Source organism: Neopelma chrysocephalum, unplaced genomic scaffold (genome assembly GCF_003984885.1).
Source record: "Neopelma chrysocephalum unplaced genomic scaffold, ASM398488v2 Primary Assembly neopelma1_66, whole genome shotgun sequence".
NCBI classification, from domain to species: Eukaryota; Metazoa; Chordata; class Aves; order Passeriformes; family Pipridae; genus Neopelma; species Neopelma chrysocephalum.
The window spans coordinates 13,380,309-13,402,708 of NW_020897725.1; the positions used below are offsets into that span (position 1 = coordinate 13,380,309).

Consider the following 22,400-nt stretch of genomic DNA (forward strand, 5'->3'; position numbering starts at 1 on the left):
TACCAAAGATTTAAGTACAGTAATCAGAGCTCTTCACAGGTATTGTCTCTCCAGATCTACAAGAGAGTTCCTAAGTTATTTATAAATAACTGACAGGGCACAGACCCTGCCTTTGGTGGCTGAGCCACATCTCTTTAAATATTATCACAATATGTGACCTAAACTATCCTGCAAAACATTAGCCAGCACATCTTTAAAACATACCAATTGGTAGCCTGTCTAACCTGGTGTATCCTCACTCCTTGGTCTCCCCTGGCACAAACACCTGCTGTTAATCCTTAGGTTACTCACATAACACACTTCCAATAGGAACAGAGAGGCCAGAGAGTAATGCAAATGGAGCACAAGATTTGAATTTGCTTCAATTTTGATGATGAATTGCACATGAGAGAGGAAACCTGAAAGCCCTGAACACCTAAATCTGGACTATATCACCTCACAATAGTCAAAACAGCACTGGCTAGAGGAACCATCGTTTGTCCAGGTCTCTTGCCCTTCTATTGATCAAGTTTCTGCCTCAACAACAAGGCTGGAATTTGCTTTCTCTTGAAGATGAATGGTTCTTATTATAACGCTGACTGTAGGGCATAGCAGGAAATCCTTTCCCCTGTGTGCAGAACACGGGGATAAGAGGATGCTTAAGTTTGGTACCTTTTGTGGAAAAGTTTAATTACAACAGCCAAGAAAGGACAAATTTTGACAGGATAAACTATATCTCCTCTATACCACCATAGGAGTGGCTGTCCCACCAAAACATTGGTAATGCAGACTACTGATTGCGTCTCATTGTGCCACGGTTAACCTAAGATTCAAGCTTGCTTCACACATCCTAACCCACATGCCCAATTCTATTTTTGAAATAAATATACTTGAGAAGGAGCTGAAAATTCCCTGGGCTTACATCAGGCCTATTCAGGAACCTATTGAATTAACTGCAGTTCATTTTTCATTGGGAAAATAAAATAGTATGTGTAAGACATTCACTACTTCATTAGGGACTTTCAAATATTTCTAGTTTGAAACTCATTTCAATTTGCAAAGATAAATGCCTTGATTTTTCCTCTTTGCTTAGTAACAGCATGCGGGGTAACAGAAGCTGGGGAAGGCAGCATTTTTCTTTGAGTAAATTCTACTCAGCAGGATCCAAAACCTTAACTGGAGAAAATCAGCATAATTTCTTGAACATTAAATGCTCAAGAAACGCTCAGTGTCTCACCTTTCTGAGAAATTCCGAAAAAAATACATTTTTTTTTTATTAGTATGTTAGCCTGCAGAAGTTAGATTTGATTAGGGTGGTCAATATTGCTTGGAAACCCTGATACATAACACCAAAGAGCTCTTTCCTAGAAAACCGAGAATGTAATGAATGAACAAGGCAGAGCCGCAATGCAGTGCTTCTTCCAACAGCCAGACCTGCAAACTTCCCCACCACTTCTGGAAAGAGCAGCTGTGAATTCTTTTTCTAATTACAATTCACTCTTTCCCCCCTCCCCAACTAATTTTAACACAGTTTCTTGTTAATTAACGACGTTAATTGGTAATGCTTCTTGGCAAATTTAGCAGCTTTCTGCAAGCGCTGGCTCTAATATCTATGTCTAAATGCATAGTCATCCTGATAAAATTCATGAAAAATCCCTCCCTCCAGTCTTTACATACTTCTCCTAATTCAAATATCTATCTTCTTCTCTTTACCTGAAGTCTGGTGGTGAAGCCCCAGAAAATTCTGAGAAAACCACTGCTGAATACACTATAAGCCAGAAATTAAATAAGCACACCCTGTGCTATAGAGTTCTATTACTCAGGATATTTTTTCCTGAGGGTCTTTGGATATGCTGTAGTTACTAATTTCTGAATTTATTAGGGGGGAAAAAAATAATATGTAAGTGCAAACTAATTTCATCCAGCCCTGCAATTACATTATTAAGTGCTGAATCTTCTCTGAGGTTTGGAATTTAATAAATTAAGGAGTCCAAGTCACCTGTAATGGCATGGAGCTGCATTTAGCCACAACTACTATTGAGTCTATGGAAGCCACTGGGATTTAGCTTCACTGAAAGCTGTTTATTTATTTAGGCTTTCAATTATTTATTTACCCAGGCACTAAGCTAACTATAGATTTGAAAATGCTGGCTTTTATTACTTTAAATTACTTTTTAAACACTTAGCTGTACATTACAGCAATGCAACCAAATGGTATAATCACAGTGAGGCTTTTTACCAGGATTTTAGAGATTCTCCTTTGATTAGCCAGCATCTCCTACTCCAAGAACCTTTCATTGATAAAGTTCTGTGGACCTCTTTTTCAAACCAATCTATATTGGAAATACTTGCAGAATGTTACTGCAAAACTCAGTATTCAGGTTTTGTGATTTGAAGGATGGTAAAGATAATACAGTAGCATCCTCTTCACTCGTCTAACCCTCCTTCCTTGTTCACGTTGCTCACAGTCTGGAGCAAGACAAAGGATTTTTAGGAAACTACTTTCTAGAAAAGCACATGCTTTCCTGCCATCCTGTTCACTGCAGGGATGATTCTGCAGTACCAGAAATGAGTAACCTCCCCCAGAAGCGTGGAAATCACTCCAAGCTGTGATTTCAATTTGTGGTAATAGGCATATCCAGTAGAGGCCATTCCCACTTGCCTCTCTGCTGCTGTTCTCAACACAGGACCACTTCCAGCGAGTTCTGCAGTGAGGTTTGTTAACCACAGCTCTGCAAAAAGACTGGTGAGAAGAGAAAAAAAACAAACCACCAAACCAAAACAAAAACAAAGGACTTGAGAGCATTTGAAAGTAAATTTAGAATAAATTCTGCAGCCACATAATACTGCACTGGGCCCTGGGAAACAAGAGCTGCCAACTCAGCTACCGGTAACTGAGTAAACAGAAGAGTGAAAGGGCTGGAAAAGAACTGCTAATAGGGTTGGGGAAAAAAGAGCCAACTGCTTCTGTAACAGCAATCACATCCACAGCAACACGTCTGTCTGACCTGCAGCACTACGAGGAGTTCACAAGTCTCAGCCTATAGAGTAATGAACAGCTCTAAAAGCTATAAATTTTTCAATTGTTCATTACAAAGTGACAAACATTACCCTGTCAGAAAGGTGTCATCACTAATTTGTCTCTGCACCTCTTTAATGAGACATGTCTTGATTTCAATGTCTAAAAAATACACCATGATTGCACTCTCTTCCTATTTAATCTATAAAAACACTTTTCATGGTTTTGTGTACTGCTTAAATTTTTCTTAGTAGAGTTCAGAAGTATTACTGAAGCTTCTCCCCTGCAAATCCAGCATGGACTCTTCTTTCAAAAGCCCCTCAAAGCTGAGAGATCACAACTTGAAGAAGAGAAAGGACAGAATCAGCATCATTTCAAGAGGAAGAAGCAACTGGGGAATAAACCCCTGCCTGATTCAAGACTATCTTCTGCAAAACCTTCACAGATCATCAGTCCAAAATCCTGCCAAGCTTATTAATTCTGTTACAATCCAACCTCCAGCACTGGCGAGAGTAGCCAAATGCATTAGCAAACCAAAAGTATGTGTTAGTGAAAGGACCAAGTACACAGGAGAAGCTCACAGAATACATCCTCGATGCAAACACAAACAGCAGTTGCCATTTGCCTGAAGTATGTCATGATGGTGTGTGATTACTACCAGATTTCCTGAACAATTTCAGTGTACAGCCAATAAAACATTCCATGCCATTTCACACTATAGTAGAGCTCTCAAGCTTTAGCTATGGTGTTATATTAATTTAATAAACTTCAAAATCTGTATTTCCACACTGGAGTTCCTCTGTGCCAAAACTCTAAGAAATGTACCACTCTTCAAAACCCAGGGGGATTTTTGTCTAATGACCAGTCACGTAAAACAATGGTTTGCATGAACAATATTTCACACTTTTTTTTTATTTTTTCTTTACTTCCAAGAAGATATAAATTCAACCCCTAACACTAATGAGCCAAGTCTCCAAGGGTTCCACACATACCTTCCTAGTACAAAAAGTATAGAATGAAAGAAAAGCCAGTGCATACAGCTAAATGTCAGAAATTTTGTGATATTCATTGAATTTAACTTCACAAGGTCAATTATCTGCCATAAATACCATATCATGGCTTGCTAATAACAGGTTGAGTTACTGCTGCCCTGCATCTACTTGCAGGAACACCATAACTTATCACAGAACAGTAGAATCACGGAGTGATTTGGGTTGCAAGGAACCTTAAGGACCATCTTGTTCCATGGGCAGGGAACACCTTCCACTAGCCCAGGTTGCTCCAAGCCCCATCCAACCTGGCCTTGAACACTTCCAGGGATGGGGCAGCCACAGCTTCTCTGGGCAACCTGTGCCAGGGCCTCACTACTCTCACAGGAAAGAATTTCTTCCTAATATCTAATCTAAACCTTCCCTCTTTCAGTTTGAAGCTATATCCCCTTGTTCTACAACTTACATTCAATGAATTTGTGCTGTGGCTTGGGAGGGTAACAGCAGCAAAAAAGGCTGGGCCAGCAAAGCCTCAAGCTCCAGCTTTGTAGCAAGCCTGAGTGCTAATTCAATGGACAATCCGTATGGAAACTGGACCTTCTTTCTGTCTTGTTGTTACCCACCAAAGCTTGATAGAAATAAATGCAAATAAACCTACAACATTACAAACAGCTCTGGCTCTGAAGAGCATGGTCAGCTGCAGAATCGTAGTCAGCTCAACCTGATAACATAGAAACGTTCTCACAATTATTAAGTTTTTGTAGAAGTACTAAGAGGGGTTTACTTTAAAATGTGGGCAGTTTAAGTGCTAGAATCACATAGCAGTCTGTCTTACAACAGTGTTCCAGCGAGGGCACCCTGCCTGCCATCACTTCTGTAGGAACCTTCCTCAGATTGACAGAATTTGGCTTTCTCTTACAAAAAAAATAATAAAACCCCTGCAATGTAAATATGTCAATGTATCTGGTAAACAGCTCACATGATGGCCATTAAAATCTATCAGTGGAGTACTAATAAAAACTATTTCAATACAAACTTTTGATACATTATGTTGTCTAGAGTTTTATTCCATCACAGTAGCATACACTATCTTACAATTTAAGGAAATACAGCAAAGGGTATTAAATACAGCAGCACTGATCAGACAGTTCTGGCTTTGAAAAAAGGGATCATAAAACTGAAACATGTCAACATTACTTCATTCTGATGGCCCAACCAGGGCCATAGAGCAAACCAACAAAGGGAAATTGTACTTATGTGCATCTAAATATGGGGAATATCAGATGATCAATAGTTTTTGCTTGCTATTTTTCTGTCTAAAGATTCACAACACACTAATGGCTGCAGCAAAAAATCATTGCACAGCTTCATAAATTCCCCCCCCCCCAAAAAAGGCACTTTGTATTTATGAGCAATATCTCAAGGTTTGTGATGATTCATCCTTAGATGTCCATTTAATCCCAAAAGAGGAGCTGATGCAAATCTCTCCTAATCTGAGGAAGCACTGAACACTCTCTTCTAACCAAAACAAACCACAGAGCAGATGAAGGGAGGTTACTTCAACACCCACTCAAGTCCTTGCTCTTTCTCAGTTGTAATGTGATGGTGCAGAGAGCCATGTGCAGAAGACCAAAGAGAAAACCACCAAATTCTTTACATAGAGATCACTGAAAAGCTTCAAAAGAGAGACACATTCGGATACTGCAGGAGAATCCACAGTATTCTAAAATTACAGCTCTCTTACCAGTTTTACACAGCAGGAAGACAGGAGACCTGTGCACTTGAAAATATTAGCACATGATCTCAAAAATGATGGACTAGCACAGGGATGAATTTTGCTGACAATAGAAAATTATTCCAAATAATCAAAATCAAAAGTTTGCTGCAAAAAAAAATGTGGCCTTGCATAAACCACCATGATGGGGTGATGAAATGGCAGCTGAAATGCAAAGGAAGGCACATAGGTCTGAAGGCTCTATTGGTCTTGCGTGGCAAGGTTTTGGTAGCAAAGGGGGCTACAGGGGTGGCTTCTGTGAGAAGCTGCCAGAAGCTTCCCTTGTGTCCAACAGAGCCAATGCCAACTGGCTCCAGGATGGACTCGCTGCTGGCCAAGGCTGAGCCCAACAGAGACACTGGAAGAGCCTCTGGGATAATGTATTCAAGTAGAACAAACCCTGCAGCATAACAAAAGCAGTGGAGAAAGGAGGGAGAATATGTGAGGCAATCAGCCCTGCAGATACCCAGGTCAGGGAAGGAGGGGCAGGAGGTGCTCCAGGTGCTGGAGCAGAGATTCCCCTGCAGCCTGTGGTGCAGCTCATGGTGGGGCAGCTGTGTCCCTGTAGCCCATGGAGGAACACAGCGGGGCAGAGACTCCCCTGCATCCTGTGGAGGATCCAGGTGGACCTGCAGGAGACCCAGGCTGGAGCAGCCTGTTCCTGAAGGCTGGAGCAGCCTGTTCCTGAAGGATTGATTCTGTGGAAGGGACCCGCACTGGAGCAGTTCATGAAGAACTGTAGCCTGTGCGAAGGACTCGTGTTGGAGAATTTCATGGAGGGCTGTCTCCCATGGGAAGGAGCCCACACTGGAGCAGGGGAAGGGCTCCTCTCCCTGAGGAGAAAGGAGTAACAGAGACAACATGTGATGAACTGACCACAGGCCCCATTCCCTGTCCCACTGTGCTGCTGGAGGGGACGAGGTAGAGAAACTGGGAGTGAAGGTAAGCCTGAGAAGAAGGGAGGGGTGAGGGGAAGGTGTTTTAAGATTTATTTTTTATTTCTTATTGTTCTAGTCTGATTTGATTGGTAACAAATTATTTTTTTTTCCCCCAGTCAAGCCTGCTTTGCCCTGTTTTGGTGAGTGATCTCTCCCTGTCCTTATCTGGACCCATAAGCCTTTTGTTGTATTTTCTCTCCCCTGTCCAGCTGAGGAGAATGACAGAGCAGTTTTGGTGGGCACCTGGTGTCCAGCCAGGGTCAAACCCACCACAATAAACCACCCAAGTGACGGGGTGACAAAACAGCAGCTGAAATGCAGAGGGAAGCAGGCAGGTCTGAAGTACAAGGTAAGCACTGACAGGTTCTTAGTTAGTCATCACCACTCCACAAAGCAACCTCAGCTATGGGGTCGACAGCTCTGTGAGAACTACAGGAAATACAAAGGTTCAGCAGACAACACAAAAGAAAACAGCATGTAGAACATTAATAAAGAATGGGGTTGAAAGGTAGAGAGAAAACACACTTGCTGCTGCATGGAATCCATGGTGTGCCCCTATGCCCAGCACAGTAGGAAAGGCCATCTCAAAGAGAGTAGAACAACAACAAAAAAACCCCAAACAATATGACAAAAAGGAAAAGGAAAAAAAAAAGGAAAAAAATAGAAACATGGCACTTTTAACATGACAAAAAGTCAAGCATTTTGATTCTATAGCTGGTAAAATAGGATCTGATACAGATGTATAAAATCATGAATTATAAAATAAAGATGATGAGGGAGCAATTCTTTCACAGTTCCTCATGACACAACCAGGACACAAATGAAGTTATCGAGTGACAAATGTAAAGCAAACCCTAGAAAATACATTTCAGACAGCACAGCTGAGCTGTGGGACTGTCCCACCACAGGAGGCTATAGGGGCCATGAGTACAGAAGCTCAAAAAGAGCTCAGGCTCATCTGTGCTGCATAACACCATGAGCAGCTATCAATCCATTGTAGCTGAAGATGGCAAAATCCTGAACCTGCTTGTTCCCAGAAGCTGGGAATGTAAGCCCTGATCATGAAAATATGGGAAGGATCACATTGTATTGTCCCTGCTCCTAGTTTAAGTACTCCAGTGCTGTGCAATCCCTTTCCTTTCCTATTCAATTTACTGAACCTCTGATATCACAGATATATCTTCCCGCTCCTGGAGAACTTCAGACGGTCACTTCTTTCCCAAGAGAATATTTAAGGGCAGAAATATAGTTTACGATACCAAATTGTGTAATGTTTACAATCTGTTTCTGTGTAAAGGGGATCATTTTTCCATGCAATATTAAAGGAGAAATACAACAAATAGCAAGAGCTGGATAAATAGTTTCCTCTCCCAATTTAAAATCTACCGTATTTTACACGAAAGTAATTTTAACTGAAAGGAAAATCTAAGTGGTCATTCATCACTGGGAAGAAATGCTGTTATTAGTCTCCAAGTCTAACAGCTGAAGCCTGTGAGAGGCTGAGATCACTGTTCCCAACAAGTAAAAACCACTTTTTTTTAACCACTGATATAAAATTCCGGTGCTTGGTACTTCCATTGTGACAACTTCCAAGAAAATTTTAAACCCATGATACATATTTAATAACATGGATACCTTACACATTATTAACTTCTGCTGACACTTTATCTTTTTCCCTCTTTTCCTTTAATAATATTTAAATTATACAGGCTCGTTTTAAAGTATCATTTTCCAAATCTTACAGTACTACTGCTAGTGCCTAATAGATCTGCCAGCACTCTTCTAAGGAGATCTTGGGGATGGTATCTACTGTTGCAGTTGAGTTTAGACACTTGAACAATTTGTAGGTAATGTGTAGGCAACTACTTCAGAAAGATGACAATTAAAAGACAGTTACTTGGAGAACACTCAAATTCCCATTATTTGCTTCTTTTCCTGCAACCAATACACAAATTTAGGAATTTAAAACCTGAAGGGAATTAGGAAAAAAGGGTACATCCGTAAATAAAACAGGCAGTGTGGAGATGCTCTCTTTTTTAGTAAATGCCTTTAAAATAAATAAATGCCTTTAAAACGCACCATTATAATTTTTCTACAGTTTTGTGGGCGTCATAATGGAAATAAATCTTCTCAGGGGACCTGAATGTCACAAGGAAAATAGGCATCAGCCTGGCCTGAGGAGAAATAAAAACAATGTGGCTCCGCAGGGAAAAAAGGCAAGAAGCTTGATGTAACAAAGGTGGTAGACACTGCCTAAAAATCTAGAAGCAAAGGGACAATGAAAAAATCAAAGCATATGTAGAATAGTCTGCTTAAAACTACAAGATGAGAAAAACTTTTGAAAGCCAAGAGAATATAAATGAGGAATATCAGAGGCAGACCCAAAGCCTCCATCTGATGATTCAAGCTGACATGGGCTTTTAGGTTCAAATTCACTGTAAAAGAATTCCAATAAGTGTTTAAGAGTTAAAGTAGAAATATCTCCATCTAGTAACACAGCAAACTTATTTCTAGACACAAAAATCACATTTTTGTTGAATACATCCAGTACCAGTTTATTTTTATAAGAAAAAGGTCAACTTGTAACATAGATAAGGGAAAGACCTTTCTGAAGTATACGTTATCCATTTCTATAATTCTGAGCAAAGTTTCCAACTTGAACAGTTACTTGTTTCAACACTGTTCATCATACAGTTTCAGAGTTCATTTTATCAGCAGTCTTCAATAAGAGAACATTAAATTTCAGTGAAACCACTAAAAATCATGTATTAAAAGACTCGAGGAAGAGGCACTCAGGTACACCAGACAAGGCAAGGACTCTTCGAAGACTTAAAAAGCACCTAAAATTCTATGACAAAATTGGTGATTTCAAAAATTTTTATATTACAAAAAGATTTTAAACCACAAGCCCTAAAGTTGTATGCATATATTTTATGGTAGAAGTTTACATGACTTGCTAACTCTCATGGGTTTATACTTATAAATTCAAAATAGCCATTTATGAAGACACTGTTTGGAAGGATTGATACCTTACATCCACGTCCTAACAAAAAGGTCTCTTATATGTGATTATCAAAATTCATGAGCTAAACCAAAAATAAAATAAAAAAATAGGCTGTCAAATCACCTCCAGCTGCAGGTTTCTCTAACTGCATATTCTGATGATAAGGACCAAGCCAGTTCTTAATTACGAGGGTGAAGAAAAGCCCTGGTGCATAAGAGATTGATCAACTGATTGATTGATTGGAGTTTATGCTATTCAAAAAGACATGTTTCATAAGTAAAGTCCATGCCACTTGAAAAATGCTGGAAGTGCAAATTCTCCATTTCGAAGTAACCATAAAGAGGCACATTTCAAAAGTCAAATCTTATCTCAAGAGAGACAGTGCACAGAGACATTTTAAACATTTACCGAGAGAGCAGAAATCTCCACAGCAACCACATTGTGCCTATTTATGAAAAAACCCTCAAAATCCCAAACATTATTTGAAAAGTACTATAGTTTTCAGAAAAATCGAGCCATACCTTGCAGTCACTTTAGAGTCAATATTTATATGTCACTTCTGAATTTCATAAACCACAATTTCAGAAAAAAACAGTATGAGACTGTAACAGTTTTAAATGTCAATTAAGAAAAATACTAAAGATATCTTATTCCCTAAAACCAGGAAACTTTCATTACATAAGCTGATGGCTTGGGCATCTTAACATGTGACATCAAAGGTGAAATCCTTGTTGTCATCCAAAACCCAAATTCTTACCATCTAAAGTAAAACCAGGATTTCATCTCTGAGAAGCTGAAACCACACCATGGGATGGGTGAGATGTTCCATTACATGGAAATATGCAGCACCTGATGAAGCTCTTAGAAATACATTGCCCAACAATCAAATGGAAACTAAAATGGTTTCAAGAAAATGATTCTTGGTTTTTACTCATATGAAGGATGGTGGACTGAAAGCTCAGCACGGTTAGTTCCTGATTTTGTAAAGGAGCAGCAGAGTAAAGTTCCCTTTCACCACAGCTACAGTCGACTGTCTCCAAGGAGCACAAATATTCAGTAATTAAGAGGGTCTAATCAGCTCCCAGGACCCACCTCACCATTTCATTTTCTTAAGACTGCCAATAAAGATGCCAATTACAGCTAAATATAACAGAGCAAGATATGCTCTTGTGAAGTACAAAGAAGGATCACGTTTCATTTCCAACTGGTCATCAAATAGCTAATAAATTGTAACAGGCTTTCATTGCTTTGATTTTGAATGCAAAAGAGTAAACTGCATAAAAAAAGCTTTCAAAGCAGTTGTACTATAACTCAGCCAACTCTGCCAAGTTTGGAAATGTGATAAGTACATTACTTATTCATACAATGACAGAATCACGAAGGTTGGAAAAGACCCCTAAGATCAACTATTAACATAACACTGCCAGATCCACCATCAAACCATGTCCTAAACACCACAAAGTGAACAATAGTGTAAAAGATATGTATGCTAAATTTCCAAACTCTCCCCCAAAATATCAATAGTAGGGTTGATAACCCACACCATCCTAAATGAAACTTTGAAAATTGAAATGAGATGATAACCACAGCATTTCACTTATTCTCCTTTAATCAGCCTGGTCTGCTCTGAAAAATAATTAAAAAAAAAATAAACCCCCCATGTTCTACCTGTTCTACTTATTGCCAAAAGTAATCCATCTTTGCACACTGAGTAATTAAATACTGAATATAAAAGGCACTGACACTATTAGAGCTTCCTCCCCCCGGCTGAGTAGCTCCACAAGTAATGTGCAGAGCCTGCAATTTTGTTTTTACTCAAGGAAGTCATATACCCCTTAAGGCTGCCACAGCACAGCTGCTCATTTTGAACACCTCTTGTACATCTGGATCAGTAAACTCCAAATGGGGATGAATAAACAAGGTAGGTGGTGGATTTTAAAAGGCAAGTGAAACAAAAATAGAAGGATCTTTTTATAGTAAGAAAAGCCTGGGGGAGATCTCACCACCTCTTTTCCCTGCTGAAAAATGCTATTTGCTTTTTAATTAAAGCTTTTTCGGTCTCTTTTTGCAGCCCAGTTTTCTCTGAGCACCAGCATGTCTGTGGAGATGAAAAATGCACAGAGTAATGAATTTTAGATTTGGAAGAAGTCAGCTCTAGAAATAAAAAAAGGCTTCCACACGTAGCCAAGATCTGAAGATGAAGTGATTTAATGGCTGACTCGACTCATTATAATTATCATTATTCATGTTGTGGTGCCACCCAGAGGCTTTGTGTTAGGTACCGTACTAATAATGTAATTTCAACCATAAATCTGTTTGCAAAACTACGCAAGGATTTAAGAGAGCAGGCAGACTTTAAGTGAAAGGAAGGGCATGGCAAGAAGATGGGAAATGAAGCTTCAGCAGACAACTACCAACATGTTATCCAGTATGGACTGGGTTGTTTCAACAGCAAAGTAAACACTTCTCAGGAAAATAACCTGGCATAGGTCACTGTCCCAGGGAGCAAGGGAGAGAGGGCACCAAGAGTGACACATCCCTCAAATACTGCAGCAAGGCACCCACAACAGCACGGGATGTACCCACCTCTTCTCCTGTGTTGTGCACCTTAACACTCAAACAGGAACAGCATGGAAAGAAGGAAATGCAGAGTACAACAGTAAGTTGAGGAGAGATGGAAAGGTGAAGGATGAGTATTTAGGAGCAAGAGAGAAAAAAAACCAGAGAGGGCATGATGAACTTGGAGCAAGGGAACTTGCTGGTATTAAACTGCCAGTCAACAACATGGAAAGTTTGTAATGAGTCAAAACGAAAGATGTGTGATAATTCTGGTGTAATGGAATGGCAAAAGGCAATTTAATGCTTCCAGTGAAAATCTTCAGGCTTTTAATTTTAGATTATTCCTTGCCAGGTGACTATGTTAGAGTTTCTTCATAGTGAATTTAGCAAAACTCTTTGCTGACAGCTGTCAATAACCCTTCTTATCCAGGAAAACCCATTCTTCATATAACTCCCTAAATTAATAACTAAAAATAATTATGTACAAATTCTGATTAGACAAACAAGATCCATGCACCAGAGTAGTAGGATGGGGCACAGCTTACAAATGTGTAAAGAGGAGGGAGAAGTGTCAAGTTATTGTCAGGAAGAAGTGGTTTTTATGATGTCTCAAATTCTGCAGGTCAAATCCTTCACTCTGCCAATCATAGAACTCATGTAAACTTCTCACCAAAATTTAGCTGCAATACAACTGATACGAAACTCAGTTTTGTTAAATTGACAGAAATTTGACCCTAGTTGCAACCAAAAAAAGAAGGGAAAAAAAAGTCAGTAACTTGCTATGATGCTGTGGCTCTGCCCTGGGAGCTCTGCAAGGTTTACTTATGTTTAGTAGTGATCCTCAAACTCTCTTCAAAGGATATTCATATCTGAGATAATAACAAGCATTAAGTTGTTTTAACTTATGTGCTTATCAGATCCAACTAAAGGAAATAGTAATAACACTAAAATAATTCTAATTACTACACCAGAAAGCATGTTCTTTTTGCAAGTATGTTGGGGCTTAGCTGTAGGACTGTAAAGAAAAATATTCTATACTTGCCATGAGAACCCAAACTCAGCAGTAGTTATATTAATGTATATTTTCTGCTTCATTTCCTTTGAATTTATCACTGTTCACCATTCACAAAGTTTTTTTTCAGTCCATATTTGTGAAATCAGAAGGTTATTAAGTACCAAAAAATCTTTAAGAGAACATTTAACCAGCCCATCCTCTATGTTCACTGAAGACACACATTCATTTGTTCTCAAAGGCACAGTGCTACCTGTTCAATACAACATAACTGCAGCCAGTAATTCCCAGTCAGCCCTGTAAGGATACAGGGTCAATTATTTCATCCTTGTAAATGAAAGGATGGAAAAAGGATAGCAAATACCTAAAAGCCTAACAACAGGATGTTTCCACTACACTTCATACCAATAACAGTTGTCAAAATGAAAAGAACTGAATTCAAGCTTCATTTGCTTCCTATAACCCATTAGTAAATGTGCAAGTTTCTGTTTTGATGGGTGAGGGAAGCCTTTATAGTCTCATAAATGTAAAAATAAAGAGCTAATTTATCCACTCATCAACAATGGAGGATATGGCTTGACAAGTTTATATGCCTGAACACACACCCACCAATTAAAATGGTGAGGATGGATGATCACATACACTTCTGGTGTACCACGTTCAGCAACCTTGAGAGGCTGTCAGGAAAATCAGAAGATCTTGATCCTGGAGAAGACATCTGCTCCATCTCCTTTTCCCACAAGAGCATCCTGCTACACCTAATAATTTGTGCGACATTTCTGTCTGGTTGGATCTCAGAGGCTTCCATGGTTAATCCACCACAGCCTCCCAAGACAAACCCTTCCATAACTTTGCGATTTATTTTTTTTTTCAGATACACTGCATAAACCTCTTTCCCTAGAACTTTACTTCAACATTGTTTTAACCAGAAAAACAAACAATCTGTTATTTTTGTCCTTCTTTTTTACAACAGAGATGTTGTGGTTATCAACACTGTTTTCATCACAAATACAAACCATAGCACCACACAAGCCACTAAGAAGAAAATTAACTGTATCCCAGTCAAAATCAGTACAAGAAGTAACATATTAGAGAGTTGTTATGTACCTCCTGGTCTTCTGTCAAGTTAAAAAACCCCAGATTCTCTCATTCTCCTCAGACCATGCTGTGCAGATGTCTAACCATAACCACGACTATAGTCTGAGTTCTCTATAGTCTGTACCCTATTGGAAAGGCACAACAGAGAATCAACAAAGTGCTCCCACCTAAAGTCAGCAGCTTGTTCTCATTGCTATGAGAATTCTTATATTTTTCAGTCCAGTTCTCCAAGTTTCTCTACCAGCTTCCTTACACCTGCAAATCTAATAACAATGTGTTATTTCACACATTCACTATGTCCTTTCAGTCTCACAAAGAACCACTCCCAGCTTTTCCATAGGTGGTTTTCCAAGGAGTTCTGCATTTGCTGTACAGAAAATCTAAATTGTGTGTCTTCAGCTTAAAGTGCTATGAGAAGGAATGTCAAAAACCTTACTAAACTCCCCAAAATACATCATCTTACGGATCACCACTTCCTCCTGGAAAACCAGAGCTTCCTTTTCAATTACTTCCTACTCATTGAACTTTATTCTCTTGCTTGAGGGTATTAATGCCTTTGATTTTTTAATTCAAAAGGATACCAACAGTTTTACTCTGTATAATAGTTCCAAGTGATGAGGTGGACATACCAATATATCAAAACCTGTATGACCCTCAGTTAGATGAGCAGCACACACAAAATTCACTAGAAGTGTCAAACAACTGCACCCAGAAAATTTGGCTGTTTGAAAGAGCAGAAAAATGACACACATCATATTCTTTACAACTCAATCATGGGAAACAGGCTGTTGACCACTTTAAAGTATGAGTGCAGTGCTCATTCTTGGTAGGTTTCTGGTTTATGCCTCCTTTTGTGCAGAGCTTTGTGGCTGTGCCACATGAGACTCTTTCCAAAAGACAGTAACAAATGGCTTTGTAGGAACATTGATATTTTTGCGAGTCAAGGTTTCTTGTCTGCCAATGACTGTAGATTAAACTGGCTGACTGCGCAGTTAGCAGCCCTCTTTTTCAATTATGTACCCTCAAAAAAACCTCAGGTTGATAAGGGTGTCATAAAAAATGAAAAGGATACACCATACCTAAAGAAAGCATTATATAAAAAGATAGAGATTTATATTTCTAAACTAACAACAGCAAAACACAGCTACCGTATCTGAAAGCAAATATACACCAGGACAGCTGCTAAGTATTCTTGAATTATTATTTCTTTTTAATGTCACATTTTAATCATATTCTTAGTAGAGTATCAAATGTCTTTTAGCTGGGTGGTTTGAAACAGAAAATCAAAGAGAATGAGAAGCAGGAGTGCAGCAAACAGGTAGACATATCCTAGTTCAAAACCTGGGATTCCCTAGGTGAGAGCAGCTCTACATTCACTGTAGAGAAAAATTAGCATAAGAACATTAAGAAGAAATGGGGAATGTTATTGCAGAATTATAAGAACTTGCTGTACACACACACTCTCTCTATGAGCAGAGCTTCATAGAAGTGCGGGGATTTTAAAAAGCACAGAGATTTTAGAAAATGCAGACTCCTTCCTGAGACGGGAATTCAAATGAAAGTGAGAAGAAAAGCATTTTGTCCTGCTTTTGTAAAATAGAATTCACACTTTTAAGAGCTGAGCAAACAGAAATTTTTATGCTTTCACATCACAAGCATGGGTATCCTTTAACACAGCTCACCCAGTGGAGTTCTCAAACCCAAAAGGAAAGAAAACCTAAGGGATTTGTTAGTGAACAATAAGTAAGGTGCTATGAAAGTGTATCTTAAAGATAAGAGTTTCTGATGGAAGGCTGTTCAACACCACACTTCCCACTGCATGGGGAGGACAGAGGAAGTCTGTGAAAAGCAGGGAATAGTGGTCCCCAGTTGTGTCTTTTCCATGCTTATTCCAGAGTGCCTAAGAGCACAGCAGTAGCCCTTAACATCTTCACCTTACACCCGGAAAAATTCACAAATATTCAAACGAAATTTCAAGAAGATCAGCATATTTCACTGTAATCACAACAAAATCCCAAATACATTATCCAGAATCTCAGGGGTTAAAACTTTATCAGGGAAACTTGACAAGTTTGATACAAAATTCAGAGGTCAACCCTAATGGCCCATCTTTAGACATCTTTCTGCTCCCAATTCTTCCTCTACCCAAAGCAAAAATTGCAGCAAAATAGAAGTAGCAACAGTTTAACTGCAAGACCATTAAACCTTTACCAACAATCCTGCCTTGGATTAGCAAGAAAGAAATAATTTTATTACTCAGTACTTGCTTAGGACAACCTGTGATTGAGATTTAATTCTTATATGTGATGATGAATCTCATCAAGATGGTTGGGAAGAAAGACTTTATTGATAAACAATAGTATTTTTCATCAAATGTTTTGTCGTGAAAGAAAGCAGGCCCAAAGAAAATAAGTGACATCCCATCTGGTTTAAAGTATACGGTTATTATCCCTTCTGTAACAAATCTTGTTCAGATCCAAAAAATTATACACTTCAGTACTTCTCCCTGTGCTATAAAAATTAGTTCCAGGGGAAAATCAACTGACAAAAAGCAATTTTATAACAGTGTGACATTTATAAAAAATTAATGTTCTGCTAATTGATTGGTTGGGGGAAAACATGGAGCAATCCAGCTAAGTTTGAGTTTGATAGCACTGCTTGCTGAGAAAAAAAGGCAAAAATCTCTATGTATCTGGCTCAGATTTGCTCAAGTGTATCAGGTTTCATAATTAAACAAGGTTTAGTCAATCACACCATCTCCATATTAACTTGTCCCTTTCTAGTAACTTTTTTTTAAATACTTTTCATTATTTCAACCAAATTTGACAAAATTTGTAGAGTTAAAAGTGTAATATTCTGAAGAGCTTCTTGAAAAACGAATGTTACAAAGCAGAGAAAGTTTACCAATTCTCATACTAAGCTAAATAAAAGAAGAAGCCACTTTTTAGCTACTACATCCAACATTTTAGTTTTCATGTACCTCTCTCCATTCCTATCAAGGAAAAAAGAAATCAAGCTCCCTATATCTCCAAAATGTCACCTTCCATTCTTGGTCAAATCTGATTGACATCTTCCCAAAAAACAGATGTAGAGTTGGTATCTTTCCTTAAAATTAGCTAAATCTTCCTCTTTGTTTTCCTCTTTTCTTTTTTTTCTTTTTCTTTTTTCTTTTTTGTCTTTTTTAATTTAAGCTCATCCAACTCCACAGCAGACCATGCTGCCTTTCTTATCACAGCTGTGGTGATTGGGAACGAATGACAAAAATGTGCATTATGAAGACGTGGGTCAGAGTCTGCAGCAGACAGGAGAAAGATGACCCTCAGGGAGAGATCTGGCAAGGCTGCAGGAGGTTCTAGGCAGGGAAAAATGCATCCCCAAGTCTCATCTGTTCTCCTCCCTTTCTCTTCATGCCTGATTAAGGAGAAAGCATGGAGCATCTCTCACATCCCCACCAGAACAGTCAATCTGGATGAGTAATAGCAAGTCATGAACTTGGGAGGAAAAAACTGGCCTAAAAAATTTGGCTTATGTTTGTGTCTACAGAATTTTAATAAAATATATACTGTATTTTTTTTGCATGTTAAGTGTATTTTAATGTTAAAAAACTCTTTCATTTCCATACTTTAATTTTAATTAAAAAATACTTTCAATTCCATGCTTTAAACACAGCTTTTAATTTGGCTCCCAATAGCTATGTCTAATGGTAAGAGGTTTGCTCCTCACAGTTCCTAAGAGTCCTGCACCTCTTACTGACAAGACCAGCGGCTGAACTAAATCTGCAGCTTTGTCCCACTTCACATCTGCATTTCTTCCCAAAGTCATGCCCACCACAACTCTGCTCCCACATGATCTTACAACATGGGCCTGAGGATACACCTCGGCATCACTTGTGCAGAGCACTCTGGCATATTGTTAGATAAACAAAGATAACTTTACACTAATGCAAATGAAAGTTGTTATGGGAGTTTTGTTTTGTTTTCTAAAGTGACTGAACCTGAAATGGGAGACACCAGAGTTGGTTCAGGTCTGACATCATCTGACAGTCCATAGCAACTTTTGTGTTCAGTTTAATTCTTTCACTCAAGTATCAAATGAAAAAGAAAATTAATATTTTTAAAGAGTAAAGGAGAAAAAACTCTTCCTGTCTCATTTTTAAAAAATTAAAATATCAACATCAGAAAAAATAATTTTTAAATCTATGTTGAAGCTTAGATTTTATAACCAACAGAAAAACTAGAGACAAGATATGGGACTTGAAACTTTTCTTCTTCTTTCAGCAGCAGAAATTAGCTGTGCTGAAATTAGCACTAACTAGATACCTTCTGTTAGTTATCAGTGATACATCTTGTCTAGTCATTTGGGGGGCTTTTTTTTTAAGTATTTATTATCAGTGAATTTTACTGCAACTATATCTCCCTTTTTAATTTTTTTAAAGATCTAATTTGCATTTAATTTGCCATTTCATTATGATAAAATCCCATTTATTTAAACACCTATTGCCATGAACTATGATAAATAGTTCAAAATAAATTCTCTAAGATAAGTTATTTTAATAAATAAATGCAATTTGGACAGTTTTTGAAGCAGTCCTAAAGAAAATGCTCCAACTGCTCATTACAACAGCAGCCTACAATAAGCAGGCACATTTTTCTGAAAGCACAGCTTCAGAGTGAGGTCGTGCTTGCCAATATTCTGCTCAAATCTGGGAAAGAAACTTTACAGAACTTTGGATTGATAACTTCCCTTCCACAGTGATTGATGCTGACCTTTCTGCCAAGGTATGAGATGCCATTTGCAGACCAGAGATTTCTTCCCTCAACATGCAACAGCAAGTTGATAATGATATTTTCATGTGCACTAAACACAAAGTACCATCCACAGTATCCCATTATATTTCACATTTCTAGCTCCAAACTGTTTTTCCACCTTGTGACATATTCTCAAGTCAATATTTCCTGGTTTTCCTCCCCAGGAGGAATTCATGATGCTAATGAACACTTGGAAACTAAAAACCATGTATTAAGTGTTCTCTCATCCCACCAATAAATGACAGTTTCAAGTCACTGGTTCAGCATCCTTCAAATCACTGAGGGATTATTCCACCTGAGACTATGTGGGTATACTACAAACTATAAATACTCATAAATAGACCATCAGATTTAAACATTATAGAACATCAACTTTATCTTCTTTTTGTCTACACAAGCCAGTTGACCCAGGATATCCGATGACTTCCAAACCTGCAGAGCAAACAAGTGCACTCTTAGTTCAGGAGTTGAGATTACTAAATGACCTGAAAAATTTCCAGAATTTTGTGTTTCCCCAGAAAAAAATTGTACCACCACAGAAAAGCATCCACCAGCATTGTTTGACTGTAAAAGGTCATCTCCTGAAATTTTTCATGATTAAAAATAATGTTACAAATTCACACTTCAGAAAACAAGTTGAAATTATACTCTCTCCTTCTAGGTCTTTGAAAGTTGATTTTCAAAGAAGAAAGTAAATACTGTTTTCTCTAAGTGACATCACCCTTCACACAAATGACACAATTTGCAACAGGTCTGCATGGCTGGAGCACTGCAAAAAAACTCCTCTGAGCCTTTCCTGGATATATGGGTTTTATTAGAATGTTAAGAACTGACTGTGCTGCTTCATCATGAAAACAGGATTTCTTTATCTTGTCCCTTTCTGACAACTCAGGATGCAAAGAACACAGTGTATTCTGCAATAATCCCTTTTTCTGTGCTGTGCAAACTGCCAGGGCATATGCAGATTTCACTGCTTTCTCTCTGACACCCCGCACTGACAAATGGAGATGATTTTTTTCCTGCAATTTTTAAAACTGTGGTTGTATTTGACACTTACCTCCAAACCAGGGGCCCTCACAGCCACCCTCTTCCATCTCACCTTGTCAGAGAGCCCCCAAGCGAAGGAGCTGCTCTGCAGCTTAGGAAAGACTGAATTAATGTGCACAAAAGCCACCTGCTTTGTGTTTCCAAATCTCTCTGCTTAATCAGAGCCCATGGCAACATTGCTTAACTTCAAACTATCCATTTCCTTGACCAAAATCCTCAGTAAAACACATCAGTGGTCTGAAACCAATGAATAAAAACCATTTCTATTATTAATGTATATCTCATCCATTTCTATTGCCATCAACATTTGAAAAGTTTTTTTTTTTCTTTTTTTCCCCTTGCAACAACACACATTTCCTAGGAGTGCAAACACTGACAAATTTAAGGTAAATAATGAAAAATAGATGAACACATAATATAATGAAACATCCACCAGGATGAGCACAATAAGATTTATAATTTATTTATATTTTATGAGCAAGAAGATTTTGCTATTTGCTTTGGGAACCGGGACAAGCACTTTATTCAGTGCCTCTTAAAACCAGCACAAATAAAACAGCAAGAGACTGAACAAGCTCCCACACTCTGGCTTCATCCCTTGACTCCCTAGGACTTTGTTTTACTTCTACTGATGCTTACTCCAGGTAACATCATTTTAAGCATTTAAACAAAACAGCACACACATGTTGTTACCAACCTATGCATCTCCCAGTCTAATTATGAAAGCTAAAATTTCCCTTAATAGTGCTGATTTCTTGGACTCCCATTCCAAAGTGAAAATCTTATTACTATGGCTTCACTCCAAAAAAATGAAAAAGGTAGATTTTGTTTTAATTATTATTTTGTTCTTTTTTTGTTTTTGCTTTCCCTCTTGATATGCAGTGCTGCAGCTTCACAGCTTAGCATGTTCAGTAAGAACCATCCCAATTCTCTATATATCCCACTTTCAGATGTGAGGATCATGCAGCAGTGTGGGGAAATCCACTCTCCTGTACCGAAAAAGGATGTAATTGAAAGCAGAGGACATGCCACTGATGTCACAACTCTAGTGCATAAATTCAGGAATAGGGAAGCCAGACAGTACAGTACAGTGATCTAAAGCTGATATCATCCATACTTGGGAAATTTCAGATTTTTTACAAAGTCTTCAAACTGTTTTTGCAGACATTGCCAGAGAACTTTGTACACACGTTGTGTTGTCATGTCCCTAACTGGTGATGATGCTGGAATGAATCTGAGAGTGGAACTACACTCTCTGACTGTGGTGAAACTTCAAACCTGGAGAGGAGAAAAATACACTTTTTTAATGCCTGAAAAATCCCCCTATTTTTCACACTGCCTGTCAGAGAAAGGCCAGACTTTGTGCCAAGCCTCCTGAGCAAGGTAAAACGCAGGTGTAGAGGAATAATCACCTCTCAAGAGATCAATCTCACAGCTGAGAAAGGCTCTGATAGGAAACAAATGGTTGAACATAAACCCATTAAAGATACCTCTGGCAAGACCCAGTTTCAAAGCACACGTTCATGCCCCAGCTGTACAAGGTGGCTGTTAACCTTCAGTTCTGAAGGGAAACTCTGCCAAGATAACCATCCTATTTGTCCACACTGTCAAGCAGCCACACACACTACACACACAGTGTTTAAAACGCTGACAGTTCTGTAAAGGTTTCCAGTATTGTAAAAAATTTTTCTGAGTGCAGAAACACTAATATTGGTCAGAATAGGATGGTTATTTGATACCAAAATTAAATCATCTCTGCAATCCTTCACATGCTACACTGCACATCATTCCAAGCAGCAACATCCAACAACTGCCCCAAAAACTGAGCATGACACACCAAACATTTTGACCAAAAAAAAAAAGAAAACCAAACTCCAGCCACTACGAAAGATACTGTTTAAAGAAGTTAGAAAGTAACTCAAAAACAATTGATGGATGGCTTTGTAAAAAAACTTTCATGATACTTAAACCAGGACAGATCTCACCTGAATTCTTTTCTAAAGTAAGGGTTGCTTTGTACATGGGAATGGACTCATCAGGGATCAAAATGCTATAACAAAGAGAAGAATCTTTTTTTTTTCCCCCTGAAAGACTCTTCAGTTAAATTCCTTGTCTTGGATGAAATATTACTATAGCAAATTGCAAAATTGCAAGAATATGCTGCAGTAATAAA

At 38.5% G+C, this 22,400-nt stretch overlaps 1 protein-coding gene across 8 annotated transcripts in view; it reads right to left on the minus strand.

Moving 5' to 3' along the window:
- TRAPPC9 (trafficking protein particle complex 9) overlaps nt 1-22,400 on the minus strand; it is a 459,142-nt gene that overhangs the window by 191,679 nt on the left and 245,063 nt on the right. The window contains exon 22 of one of the 8 annotated variants that reach the window (XM_027684417.1): nt 4,689-4,708. The exons of the other annotated variants lie outside the window; for them this stretch is intronic. Within the exon in view, the coding sequence (XP_027540218.1) occupies nt 4,704-4,708 (5 nt within the window). The 3' untranslated portion in view covers nt 4,689-4,703. Of the gene's footprint in view, nt 1-4,688; nt 4,709-22,400 lie in introns of those variants that run through there. 8 annotated transcript variants of the gene reach the window in all.